This window comes from Amblyomma maculatum, chromosome 9 (assembly GCF_055883805.1).
Source record: "Amblyomma maculatum isolate TAMU_Amacu chromosome 9, ASM5588380v1, whole genome shotgun sequence".
NCBI classification, from domain to species: Eukaryota; Metazoa; Arthropoda; class Arachnida; order Ixodida; family Ixodidae; genus Amblyomma; species Amblyomma maculatum.
The window spans coordinates 17,159,373-17,173,456 of record NC_139352.1 but is presented as its reverse complement, the minus strand read 5'-3'; the positions used below and the strand labels follow the sequence as shown (position 1 = coordinate 17,173,456).

The 14,084-nt window shown below is 44.4% G+C and overlaps 1 protein-coding gene across 1 annotated transcript; it reads left to right on the top strand.

Moving 5' to 3' along the window:
• Window positions 1-5,668: 5,668 nt before the first annotated feature.
• Window positions 5,669-11,907, top strand: LOC146178445 (uncharacterized). The gene is made up of 3 exons (XM_084579758.1): window positions 5,669-5,870; window positions 6,736-7,010; window positions 11,521-11,907. Exons 1-3 carry the CDS (start codon window positions 5,669-5,671, stop codon window positions 11,713-11,715), a joined length of 672 nt encoding a protein of 223 aa, XP_084435884.1. The 3' UTR covers window positions 11,716-11,907.
• The last annotated feature ends 2,177 nt before the right edge of the window (window positions 11,908-14,084 follow it).

Sequence of the window (14,084 nt, the reverse complement as noted above, 5' to 3'; positions counted from 1 at the left end):
TTTGCATATTTGTTACAGCGTCTTTATGGAAAGTGTGGCACAAGAAAAAAAATTCTCTGATTTTGATTATTTGTACATTTGCTTCTAAAATCTTTGAACATAACTTTGGGCTTTGTCACAACTTCGATTTGCACTCCCAGAACTTTTTTTTGTAATGTTCCCAAAAGCTTTCAAGCAACAGAATATCCTTTACTACCGAACTAGTATTTAGCTTCACATCTCTGCCCTGAAACAAGCACGAAAGAGTCAAAATATGCCTGCAAACCGTTTCAAGCAAACATTTTTTTTTTACATTTTGAATTTTACGCCGATGACATCAGTTACTAATTAGTCCTGCTGACTAACTACATACTAAGTACTACTCATTTAATCACTTCATATCGTAACTTTACTCTACAATGCACCCTAATATATGATGGCCACATTTTATCTCACCCTACTTATCTCTTTAATTTTCACAGAGCTCTCTTCCCGCCTTCATCTTCCTAATTCCCATTCCTACGCAGAGTAGCATGCCAGCGATTTCTCAATACCGGCTGGATGAACTGTTCTTCATTAAACAGTCTCTCTCTCCCTCATACGCTGATGACATCTCTTTATCGAATCAATCTGCGAAGTAATGCGCAAGGGAATTAAACCTGTTGTATCCTCTGCATCAGAACGGAGGTCTCGTGTATCATTTTCGTTTTTTGTTCTCTCCCTTCTTTCAAACAAGGTTTTGTTTTATTTTCTATATTTCCTCTGCGATGGCAAAACAGAACAATGAGAAACAGATTTTGAAATGAATTAGAAATCAGTTAGGATGCATGCTGAAAAATTCAAGCAAAATCCTACACATACTAGTACAAAAAAAAAAAAAAAAAACATGCACGTAGCAGCTGCCTTTGCATGAACTGTAATTAGCTGCTACAGACCCGATTTACACCGAATGGCATAAAAGTGCAGCAAATAACTCCCAACAAAATGATCGACCACAGGCCTCCCCTTTGCGGTAATGCAAACTAAAATTGAGATGTTGCGAAGTGCTGACGCCTGTTCTACTGAATATATTAGCTCTGACCGTAAGAGTGCAAGGTGTCCGCAATTTTATTCCTGTATACGCCCATATTAGCGAGTGGAGCACGCACTATAGTCCATGTCTCGTGGCTCAAAAATTACGTCATTTTGTTCTTCAGTCAGTGAGGCTTGTTTGCATGACGGTATACGTGACGTCATGCCATTCTAGCCAATCACAGTGGCGCGTTCTACCTGCATGTCGCACCAACGACATTCGCGCCGCATAACCGGTAACACCGCCTTAAGAGCTGTCGTTGTAATGGAGCCGCATTTAATCATAGTCGGTGATTGGTCAGGTCGTCTTTGACGTCGACCTGACAAAAATAGGATACAGGTCATCTACTTGCGCTTTTTTAGCAGTTCTATAAGTTGAAAGTTAGCTGTGGGCATTTTTAGGTCAACCGTATCGCAGCAACCTCTTCCCTTTTTCGTCCATTAATTCTCCATGGCGTGAAATGAGAGCCCACTCAAGTAAAGAGAGCGAAATATAAACAAGCTGCAACTAGGTCTTTCGCGATCCTTTGTGTATTACCCCTCCCTGCGTTTGTACTGTCCTCCAGCTCTTTGAAGCAAACTGCGTTTTTTTTTTTTTAGTCGGAGATCTTGACATCTGGTAACTTATGAAAGTTAGGTCCAGGTAGTGGTTTGACACGCTTTTTTAACTATAACACCGTAGCACTGGACGATTTTGAAAGTCGGTTAAGAAGGGCAAAAATAAGTCGCAAAATGAGATCAAGGGCACGCCACAATGAACTGCGGTAAGGATGTCGTGATGGGTGGCACTTTATCGCCTGGCCTGCTGGTCAGGGACGACTAGTTGCCGGTCAGAGCGGTGGATAAATCATTTCGTGCTCTCGTTGGCTAACAACTGGAGCGTAATAGAGGACGGGTCATTGGGTTCTGGTCGGAAGAGGCTCTTCAAGTGCCGACATAAGGCATCGCGGTCCTTTCCTACTTCGTTTGTTATTCTTGTAGGGCGGTATCTGCGGAGCAGACTTCTTACGCTATAAACATCGCCGTAGTATGTTGTCACGAAACGTTACTAAGTTGACCGTGCGCAACGCTTATTTATGAAGCGAATGTCACATCTTGAGTTATCATCATGTGATTAAGGAGAGTCTATGAAAGCCTTAGTGTGTCCTATATCGGTAGGAGGTGAAAAAAGGCTAGACATACTTTTTTATTTGGGGATAAAATAAAGAGGAAATAAAAAACAAAGTTGCCCTCCCGCATCGACACCATTGCAGTGAAAAGCCACAGATTTTACTGGATACTTCCAGATATTTATTATGGGTGGCAAACCCGTCCTCCTTCGCTACTCTTGGCCTCGTTATTCCTCCCTAGACTATCTCCTTTACAATACGGGTGGGTTCAGAATGACGGAAGAAACGGATAGAACAAAACCACTATAGTTCTCGCTGTGCTCCTTGTCCTCCAGCGTGGAAGACACTCGATGAGTGCGAGCCATCAATATAGGGGTTAGTCTCAGCAGACGTCAGGACAACGACAGCTGCAAATTGCTAAATGCACCATGCTCACTAATTTGGCAAAGTCCTCCAACGTAGCTGCTGTCCTACAAACGAGTCCTGGCACGACACTGTTCGTGTAAGGGCCGCTTTCTTTGTTTCTACAGTTTTTGTAGTGTCGGCGTTCCTGGGCCTGCTGGCCGGTGTGCGCGCTCTGTCGCACCTCTCATTACCGATGCGGGACGCTTCGTGTCTGAAAGCGCTTGGCACGAAGGCATAACCTATGATTAACTGCGACATTTATCGTGCATCGTTTTATCCCAACGACCGCTTTCGACACGTTTGTCAAGCCTGCACTGCGAATTCCTGCGTTGCTTTTTTTTTTTTTTTTTTTTTTTTTTTGCTGCGGGCAAAGGAAACCTATAGACTTGATACAGGAAGCCTATTGAACGAGGGCTCAAAAGGGGCAGCTCTGTCGTTTTCTGCGGCATCAAGCAAGGATCTAGAAATCCCCGCAAGCATGAACGTTAGCGATTCGATCGCCGGTGTTCACTGTATCCAGCACGAAGGTCGAGGTTTGTTCACCTCCCCATTTCCGAAAGCATGTGAAATCGTGATTCAGTGCGTTAAAGGGGACCCCGTAATGTGAAGTACATTTTCTTCAGGTTGCTATATCACTCGCATGAGCACGTCTGTGCTGATGCAAAGAAAAGCAACGTAGCTTTCTAGACAGTTCTTTCTTTTTTCTTCTCCGTCGTAGTGGTGCAGTCGTTAGTGCGCTCGGCTACTGTGCCCAAGGATGCGGGATCGAATCCCGGCCGCGGCGGCCGCTTTTCGATGAAGGCGAAACGCAAGGCGTTCGTGTGCTGTGTGATGTCACTGCTCGTTAAAGAACTTCAGGTGGCCGAAATTTCCAAAGCTCTCCACAACGGCGCTTCTCATAGCCTGAGTCGCTTTGGGACGTTAAACCAAACAAACCAAATCCGTCTCTCATATGTCTTCCTAATGCTTGTTTCTTTACTGAGTGCGGGCAAGAGATAGATTTCAACACTCAAACTAAGCTCTCTTATTCTCTACCGACGTCAGACATGCATGCATATAAAAGTTCAGGAGGGAAGGGACAACCTATACGATGTGACCGAGAGAGATCTCTGCAGCTAGGCTGGGCTCGCACCGTGGAGGTCGACGACCCCTCCGTACTGAAGCGTGTTCTTGAGCGTTCGATACGCGCAAACACGCATGCTACTACTTCCGCGCGGCTTCCGCTTTCTCCGCGACCGATAACCGAGCACACCCATTTTGAGCCGAGACGCGGAAGGGAAGATATATGCGGAAGCGAGAGTCGCAGTGTAGGATGTGTATGCTGCAAAAGGCGCCGCCTATTAACTGGCACTGTTTTTCATTCTGTTCCCGCGTTCATTCCGCACCTACGGTTGCAGGTGGAATCCGACAGGTGCGGTCATTCATCCCGCTTGGGGAAACAAGGAAGAGAGGCTGAATCATAATCGATCGCGACGCCTCCTTCTCTCTCTCCACACCCCCCCCCCCCTCTCTCCTCCTTAACTTTCTTGTTTTAGAATCTGCAGCATGTTTAAACTCCTGCAAGAGTCACAACAAAACGGCCGTAAAACGTTGTCTCTCTGCTTACGCCACGCCTTTTCGGGGAAAGAAACAATGGTCTCCGGAAAAGCACGCCCGCCTGCTCTGACGTGGGGTGAATGCACGTCACTGGGGCATTGCTCCCGCTGTGTTCGATTACAAGTGGATTCGTATAGGTTTCGTTCGCTGAAATTTTCCTGACGCACGTTCTACGAATGGCGGCTGCAATTATACTTAGCAAGGTCATCGTTTCATGCAGATTTTACGTTAAGCTTGCGCAATTCATGGAACGAGTTCTTAGTTCGCGTAGCTTTCGATTACCGTTGAAATGTACTTGCGTCTAGAAAGAATTTATAATGTGCAGAATGTTATTCGGCGTTCGTTACAAAGTTCAAAGTTTAAATTTGTCGAAAGTTCTAAAAGCAATATCGCGTTCGCAAGTTTCATTGTCCTTTGTTTGTGTGTGATAGTGGTAGCGTAGGGGCTTGTCAGCGGATGTAATATCCCTCCGATTTTGGAAACTACTTTTGTCCGTATATTTTTAATTCATATTTTTGCATGATTGCATTTTTCACGACGCGGTGCCTCACCAAGTGGTTACGGCGCTCGACTACTGTTCCCAAGGACGCGGGATCGAATCCCAGCCTCGGCGGTCGCTTTTCGATGGAGGCGAAGAGCAAACGCCCGTGTGCAGTGCGATGTCAGTGCGCGTTAAAGAACCCCAGGTGGTCGAAATTTTCGGAGTCCTCAACTACGGCGTCTCTTGTAGCCTGAGTCGCTTTGGGACGTTAAAACCCCCAAAACCAAACCAAACTAGCTCGACCTAACGACGCGGGAACGAATCCCGGCCTCGATCGGTGGCCGCTCACGTCTGATTTCCCCTGCCTGTCCGTCGCTCTTACTTTATTTCCGTCGCGCCAGTTCAGGTACTCTAATAGAGACAACTGATATCGACGCTCTTAAATACCATCTTAAATAAAAGAACCATGTACGAACACTAACTACTATTACTATTTCTCGATGGAGACGGAAATCAAGGCACCCATGTACTGCGCAATGTCAGTGCACTTAAGAAAATCCAAGTGGTCAAAGTTTACGCAGCTCTCCACTACGGCGTCATTTATCACTTGAGTTGCTTTGGAGCGTTAAACCCTATAAACTGAACCAAAGTCGCCATGTAATTGAAGAAACCTAATAATATTTTTATTTCCTTGAAAAAAGATATTGCCCCGAGTAAGATGTTCGAAAGTACTTTATGGCTGGCAACTAAATGAACGGAAACCACTTGTATGTGAGCGCATGTGGAGGTGCATAAACGCCACAAGGTATTGCTCATGTTTTTTTATAAATATTTCTCGCTTCTAAGTCACGTAATTTTACCCACAAAATTTTCTTGAGGGGTGTGTGTAATATATGGCGCGAAAAGTATACACAAAATATTTCGTTTATTAGAACGTTCGACTCGCTCCTTCGTTCTTAATTTCCTAATTCGTTCTTGCGTTCGTTCGAAAATTAATTATTTCATTCAATCAATCAATGATGCAGGCATGACTCCGCTGGAGACAGCCGCCACTCATATAACTCCTGGCACTTTAAGACCAAGCCCAATTATTTTCTACAACGAGACGCATGGCAACGACACAGGGCACCACAGCTACCACCATGGTCCAGGAGGCCCGCTACACGTTTCCACAGGCGTTCCCAGCGCACATCCGACGAACCACTTTCTCGGAAGCCACCTAGTTATGGGTAAGGACAAGAAAAAAGGAAGCAAAGATAATATAGCGGCATGATTTTTATACGTAGCAAGGTCGGTAATGCTTCTTGGGACACTTTCGCTTAAGACGGCAAACTTCGCTGAAATAATTAAGAGTGGAGAGGATATAATTAGCGATGGTTGAAGGACATTTTGTATGACATGAAGCAAGAAACACTCAAAGGATGAAGGTGTGAAAACTAGGCAGATTTGTAGATTGTGGCCTTGGTCATTGAGGTGTACCTTTAGCGCCGCCCTAATCTCGTCATCAAAAGTAATTGTTAATTTCACAAACTGGTGGAGACTTGCAATAAGTGTCGCGTGGACAGTTGTAACGTGTCAAAAGTAACTCGTCGTAGAAACAGCTTCACTATGGAGATAATTTGTATTTCTGAGCTAAGCGATCAAAATTCGAAGTGCAATTGCTATTGATCAGAGCGCCACAATTTATGCATGAATTTGATAACATCACTTAGTTCACTGTTGACCACAAAATAAGGTTTTGCGTACATGACACGCAAGCTCTGTTACTTACCGTTAATGACTAACCTCGAGGGCAGCCTTATGTCTGTCAGCTTTGAGCTTTGAATACTGTTTCAAATAACACGATATTCAAAAAGATCACATTTTCCTAACTTGGCCCATTCAGAACATTGATGACAAAACGAATATTCCCAGTTGTCCAGCTTGTATACCGTCTACATTCACCAGCTTTTCAGTGTTCTCGTACATGTAGAAAAGCGGAGGTGGAGCCTAAAGACTGTAATGACCTCTGTGACCATTCCCTGAATACGGTAAATGTTTCGGGACGCGCTGTTTCTTTTTTTCTTTTGTTAAATGCCGTATTTGGCACGGCAGGAGTGAACCCCTCAGCCAACGGATCCGGACGCGTCACCAGCAGCGGCGCGAACAGTAGCGCAGGCAAGGGAAAAAACAAGAAAAAAGGCGTCCGGTCCTTGTCTAGTCGCATCATCGAGGCCAGCTTGTGCGTCTTCCTCAGCCTGTGCGTATCCCTGGCGGGTCTCTTCCTGGGTCTGCTCTACCAGCCGCTCCTGCTCATCGTGTTCGCCTGCGGCCTTATCGCTCTGTTCGCCTACCTCTGCTACGGATTCGTCCACTACAAGCGCTCATGGGTTAGTACGCTTAATGTATGCCCTTTCCCTGTCGTAAGCTGCTCTGTCATCGTCAAAACTGTCCCGGGTTCATGGCAGTTTACTTGTCCAAATTGCACGCTGTGGCAACGCTATCTTTTAGAGCGCAGCTTTTATGCGCCCGTTCGGTGGTTGAACCGCATCGCCATCGTTATCGGTGTAAGCAAGCGAAAGAGAGTCACGAGAGAGTCGCGAACCACGATAGTCACGAGCCAAAAGAATTCCTCAGAAGAGAAAGAATAGCCACGAGCTCTGCGCATCTCGATCGTGGCTTTTCTTCCTCTTATGAGAGGTTCTCTTTGGCTCATGAGAAAAGTAAAGAGGCCTTTGTAACTGCGCATACATACATACATACATACATACATACATACATACATACATACATACATACATACATACATACATACATACATACATACATACATACATACATACATACATACATACATACATACATACATACATACATACATACATACATACATACATACATACATACATACATACATACATACATACATACATACATACATACATACATACATACATACATACAAAAAAAGGAATGGAAAAGCAGGACTGAGGGCGCACGAGTGGCAAATTAAAAAAAAGGTGGAAAAATAGGGTTGAGGACGAGATTATGCTAGAGGATGTGAATGCAAGAAACGATAAAAAGATTATCAGTAGAGAAGATGAGCGCCAACAATTACCGCGGCCAGAACGAAAAAGAGCAAAATGTGAATGGTGTCTCTAAAATCTAGGTGAAATCACATAAAACCAGAGGTCAATGTGATTTCTTTTTCAGATAATGAGATGTAAGCGGTTCTTACGCAACCTTCTCCGAGCACCGGCATGTAGGCGGCTTCAACGATTTCGCGCAGATCGTTTTTATGTTTCTTCAGGGCGGTTGTTTTCGTAAATCGGGGAAAGCATGTCCTTTTGCTGTTACATCACCGGCAGTGGCCGGACAAATATCTCAACGACGCCACATATAAGTCGTTCTTGTGTTTCATTAAACTTTTATCTTAACATTTTCCTGTTTGACCTATGTATGCCTTACCGCAAGCTAAATGAATAGAATAAACAACGCCCTCTTCACAGGACACAAAGGGGTCTCAATGCCTAATTGTAGAGCAACTTTTCTTTTTCTTTTTGTTAGTTTTATCACACAGGCTCGACAGGTGCTGTGGGTCTGAAAAGACTACGTCAATGCCTGCTTTCTTACCATTTTTTTTTTTTTTTTCAGATTATGCGATACTTCATTTGGTGCAGGTACGGCAGAACAGCAACCATTTCGTTCCGCTGTCGCTTTTCCTGATTGTGTTCACGTTGCTGATACTTATGGATCGCGAACAACTAGCCCGGCTGATCGTTTTATTGTAAAGTGGTAATCTGTCGATCTAGGTTAACTTTTCTCCACAGTGACCAAGTATACTTTTATGGGGCATCAGTTCTATCCTGTAACACGTACAGAATATTGGCAAATACTGTTACGAACACAGCGATGATTGTGTTCTTGGAAAAGCAATGAGTTATTGATAGTAATTTTGAGGCAGCTCTCGGATATGGCAAGATTCTGTTGTGAACGTATTGATGAGAAGGCTCAGTTTTGCTATGCACAACAAATCTAGCTTTCAAATTCTGTCCTCTGCACGGGAACCGAGTAGACTGCAATGGAAAACCAATGGGCACATTTTTGACAATATACAGCAAAAAACTGTCTCGAAAAAAAAAACATCAGCGAAGATCATTATTATCGTCAGATCTTAAGATATGCGTATGTTCATAAATCGTTCATAAATTGTCTCCTAGAGAAAAAAAAAAAATAACGCTTATTTTCCCCAGGATTTGTGGTCATGCGTTTAACCTACACGTCTTTTTTTAATAGTAGCCTTTAAAGCTGGCTGCGCCTTTGGCAGCTAAAACATTGCAGGTGCCAGCTTTACAGGGGCAAGCCGTAGTGGGTCTCGATATTCAATATTCGGTGAAATGCGCAGACGATAGAAAGAAAAAAAAAAAAGGAGACTTTACTAGACCTGTATAAAAAAATGGGGAGGGGAAAGGGCACTTAAGCTGCGCCTGTAAGAGCATGACGTAACAGCGTCAAAGGCTCCCGTTTGCCGGCTCGCCTTGAGGATCCTCGTTCACGGACATGCACTTTGCTATTCGTATGTCACTAATCATTTAATTTTATGCCTCGGTCATCTCACGCCTACTAATTAGTCTGCAGTCGTAATATACCTTATTATATAAAAGAAAAACCGAGACAGGTAATAGTGCTCACTTCAATCAAGGCCGTTAAGCGTGCCTGCATGGTCTAGGGGTAGTATGTCTAACTTGAAATCGAAGATTCCTGGAAGGCTCGATTCTGATGTCACCCTGCCATCTCAAAGGTGAAGCCCGAGTTGGCAGCACCAGCAAACTCCGCCAGGTCATGTGGTCTCGTGACGTCACACAATCTGGCGACCAATCAGTGCATAGCCTTATGCCACATGTCAACTATCACCAGCCAGAGGCGCGGCTGCGAGCGTTCGCCCACAAAGCAGACACCATATTTTCGGGGTAACAGGGTCATGAACGCTATCGCGTTAGGATTATAAATACAAAGAGTAATCAATTAATGATACTCCAGAGGCAGCGCTTTACTCTTTGACACGAGATTACGGTGTCTTAGAACAGGAAGCTACGAAAACAATTTAACTAATGGGATGACGCATGTGCATTGTGCGGAAAATGGGCAAAAATTATCGAATATATTTGACTAGAATTTGGCAGTGCCTATCCAGGTATCGAAATAAGCACAGTCACTTTCCCTGAAGCCTTTGAGTTTAAAGAGAGCACAGGTGATGCGAATGAATGCGCGGTAGACATGAGCAAAAAGCTATTGTTTTACGATCGCTTTGATTTTTACCATTTTTTACAATCTCTTGGTGACTTCAAAGCAAGGCGGTGACGCATTGAAAACGGGTCAGAAGTAAACACCAAGACAATTATTTTATAAAGAAAAATGATCGTTTACAGGTATTCCATTCAATTTTGATAAATTGTTCAAATAATATCGTTATGAACGGGGTTTTATTGCCCTTACGAGAAGCGAATATAAAGAAAACGTAACGAGCGTTATGGCAGCTGCTGCAACCCCATTACAAAGGGGACGCTAACTGATACTAACCGTCATTTCATCCATCCCTGTAGACGCACAGGAATTAGAGGAATGTCTGGAGGTTGTGGTTTAACATTTGAATTTGAGGCTCTTAAGCACAAAAGTTGGTTCCGGCCTGAACAGCATAACTCTTCTCGAGGCAAACATCAGAGAAGTGCTCTCAAAGTTTCACGCCAGCCTAATAGTGAATTTGAACTTGCGTTATTAATCTATTGTGGAAGTGAATAACGCGCTCTTGTATTAAATTTATCTGCTCACAGCGGAGAAAGTCGTGACGCTCCTCCACGTTCTCAGTCCAGCACTCGTCAGTCCGAATACGAAACCTTTGCATCCCGGCATTCCCTTGGGCAGATGCACTGCCCTTTAAGGAGCTCGCATAAATGGTGGCGCCACTCTTAACCTTAGGTAATAAGAGAATCTCAACAAGGGCGAGTCAGGCGTCATAAATGCACGCACCTTGTCGAGCCGTCCGCATGGTACCTGGTTCTGTTTTATCTTCTTCAACATAGTGTATTCGCGAACTTGATGATATTTATTACTTCAATCAAGTTTTCAATATAAGATTTTTCACGCTCTCTTTTCTGTTGTTGTTGTTGTTGTTGTTGTGTTGTGCACTGTTGTACAATCAATTTCTTTCTCTCTAATGCATAATTTACCAGAATTACACGATGCACATAGATTTGATTTTGTAACCGAGATGCTGCATGACTTGTTTTGCATCACCGCCTCTCAAATTATTTCGAAAGCGCAGTAGTACTAAGGCTCCTACAGCAGCCCATTACGTACGTGCTCCAAGCCAGCAAGCTGGCCTCTGTATTTTCGACGCATATCGCATATATAACTGTAGATCAACACCCCACCGCCGTGATGCAGGACTTCAGTACAAACGGAGAGGAAACGAAACACAAAGAAAAGAAGACACATGCGATCTGACGCACGACCCACACCCGTAGAGATTGCCACCCACGTGTTTCTGTACCTTAATACAATTCTGACTGGTTCTATAGTAGTCCCAGATGAAGTAGGTTATATAGCAATTAGCAGTCGTGTCGAGCTGGTCCCCAATGTGTTCTGCTAGGACCATCTGCTAAATGACCCCATCTGGGAATTATTTAATAACCCAGTTCAAGGCTACCAGCTAGTTTTGCTCCAGAGTGGCATGTTTTTATTTTGTTTTAAAAAATTAACTACCCTGTTGTCGTCATCTCACCCGAAAAACATTGCATTCTCTTCTGCGAACCTATGTAGGCGCCCTTCTATTTAAAACATTTCTGCATATTTCAAGTTCGACGTCCATAGTCTCAACGCCTGAAATGCTCGTCTTTTCAGCGAAGGCGCAACTCTGGCTTGGCTTCGTACTGGGCCGGTCACCGAAAGATCTCGGTGGTGTCCGTCGACCGGATGCCGACCATCAACGAGGTGCTCATCGAGGATAACGTCTCCATCACCAAGGGCCTGCCCGAAGAGACCTGGAGCGGCAAGACGTTCGTCGTTCAAAACGGAAACGCGTCGCCCGAGAGCTGAACGACTGCGCGCTTTGAGCCAGCGTCCACCGATTCCTTTGAACATCGAATCTGTATACGCCGATTGGGGTCACGTGATTGAGAGGACGCCACGCGCTGTGGCGGCGGATGCTGCGTGAAGCAGGCGTCTCGCCAAGTGTTTTCGGCATCCCATGATCCAGCGCGAACATATTGCAAGACAGCTGCATGTCTAGAACAGGATTTCATTGCGTGTACAGGCTGGGGGATTTCGGTTTGGTAGCCCAGTAAACGCAGAGCTCTTCATAATCCACTTGCCAAACGTTGAATCAAAACCCAGGCGTATCATGTGGCCAGTTCCTAGAAGCTAGCGGTGGCTCTATGCAATATACTTATAGTATACCAGACGTTTCAGTGGAGCCCGAGACAAAAAAATGGCTGCTCCGGTAGACTAATATCAGTAAAGGCGGACACCGACCGTAAAGCCAGTAAATAGCGTTAACCAAGTTGACTAAATTCTAATGGTCAAAATTTTACCGAATACAGATAGACATCCAACTGACAGCATGTTCGTTAGTGATCGTCTTGCAAGTTTTTAAAAGCCGCGCGTCCGCGTTGCACGGCGCATGCGCCGCGTGATCTCATCCCCGCACGGGCCGTGCGCTCACAGCTTGCGCGCGATTTTCGAATTGCCTAATAGACGTACTGCGCCAAATGGGAAATCGCCTTTTTGAAAGTATTGAATTAGATATGGCTGTTGCTACTCGCCTGCTGCAAATTTACAAGTAGTTGGAAAGGTAGCTATTAGAATTTAGTTAACCTTACGACTGGTTAGTGTTATTCACCTTTTTTATGACGCCTGTCAAAATGGTATCACCATGTCGAAAAAGCCATCTTTCGAAATCGAATACCCCATTAAAATATATATATATATATATATATATATATATATATATATATGTTGTGGGCTTCCCTGAGACACCCGGCATAATTTGCTCTCCACAAGTGACGTTACATTTAACTGACCGAGCTGTGAACCAACGGTAGTTTCATAATGGAGAGCTGAGTCAATTGTTTTGCTTGTACAATAGAGCCCAGAAAAACGCAGACACAGTCTTATCCTGTCTCCCATATCTGTCGTCTTCGTTTTTCTGCAATGCGTTGTATGAGTTTCAGGTATTGATACGTGGTCGCAGTGTGAAGCTCCGCGTCAGGTACTGTCGAAGAAAGCTGGTAACTTGGCTCTATACTGATCATTTCTTGAAAGATGTCAAATGTATATGCACGTTCGGCCAACGACAGCTATGCAGTTAGCCTTCTTCACAAGTGGCGCTAGTATCCGAGAGCGCACATCAAGGCACCCTGTGAATACCTGGTTCGATCGAGGACATGGTGGCCGCTTTTTGGTGGAGGTGGAATGCAGGGCACCCGTGTACTGTGCGATATCAATGCACCTTAAAAACCACAAGCGGACAAAATTATTCGAGGCCCTCTGTTACGTCATCCATCGTAGGCCGAGTTGCTTTGGACGTTTAACCAACTACACTTTTCTTTCTAAGATCATCATCATCATCATCAGCCTGATTATACCCACTGTAGGGCGAAGGCCTCTCCCATATTTCTCCACTTAACCTGGTTCTGTGCTAGCTGCATCCACTTGACCCCTGCGAACTTCTTAATCTCATCCGCCCACCTAACTTTCTGCCGCCCCATGCTACGCTTTCCTTCCCTTGGAATCCAGTTTGTTATCCTCAGTGACCATCGGTTATCCTCTCTTCGCACTACATGTCCTGCCCATGTCCATTTCTTCTTCTTAATTACCACTAGAATGTCGGGAACTTGAGTTATTTCTCTGACCCACTCTGCACGCTTTTTATCTCTTAATGTTACCCCTACCATTTTTCGTTCCATAGCCCTCTGGGTTGTCCTCAACTTAAGTAGAACTCTCTTGGTTAGCCTCCACGTTTCAGCCTCATAGGTGAGTACAGGCAAGATGCAACTGTTGTATACTTTCCTCTTGAGCGATACCGGTAAGCTGCGTCATAATCTGCGAGTGCTTGCCAAATGCCTAAGATGCGTAAATGCCTTTCTAAGATAGCCTGAGCCAACAAATATTTGCGAGTCTCTAGTATGGAGATAATGAGCTCTGGCTTGGATTAGGCCAACAAGCAACACTAAGAAGTCTTATTCTCAAATTTATTTTTTGAACCATTCAAAAGCCATTGCTTACCATATAGTAAACCTTGAACTTCTCATTGACGTACTAACTTGTGCCTATCTTCAGAGGCTGAGTTTTTTTTTTTCTTTTTTTTTACAGAAGCAACAGTGCAACTCAAGTTGTACTGAAGGGTTTCTGAAATTTTTTTTTTTGCTTGTTAAAACATACGAGCACTTCTACTGCATTAGGTTTTT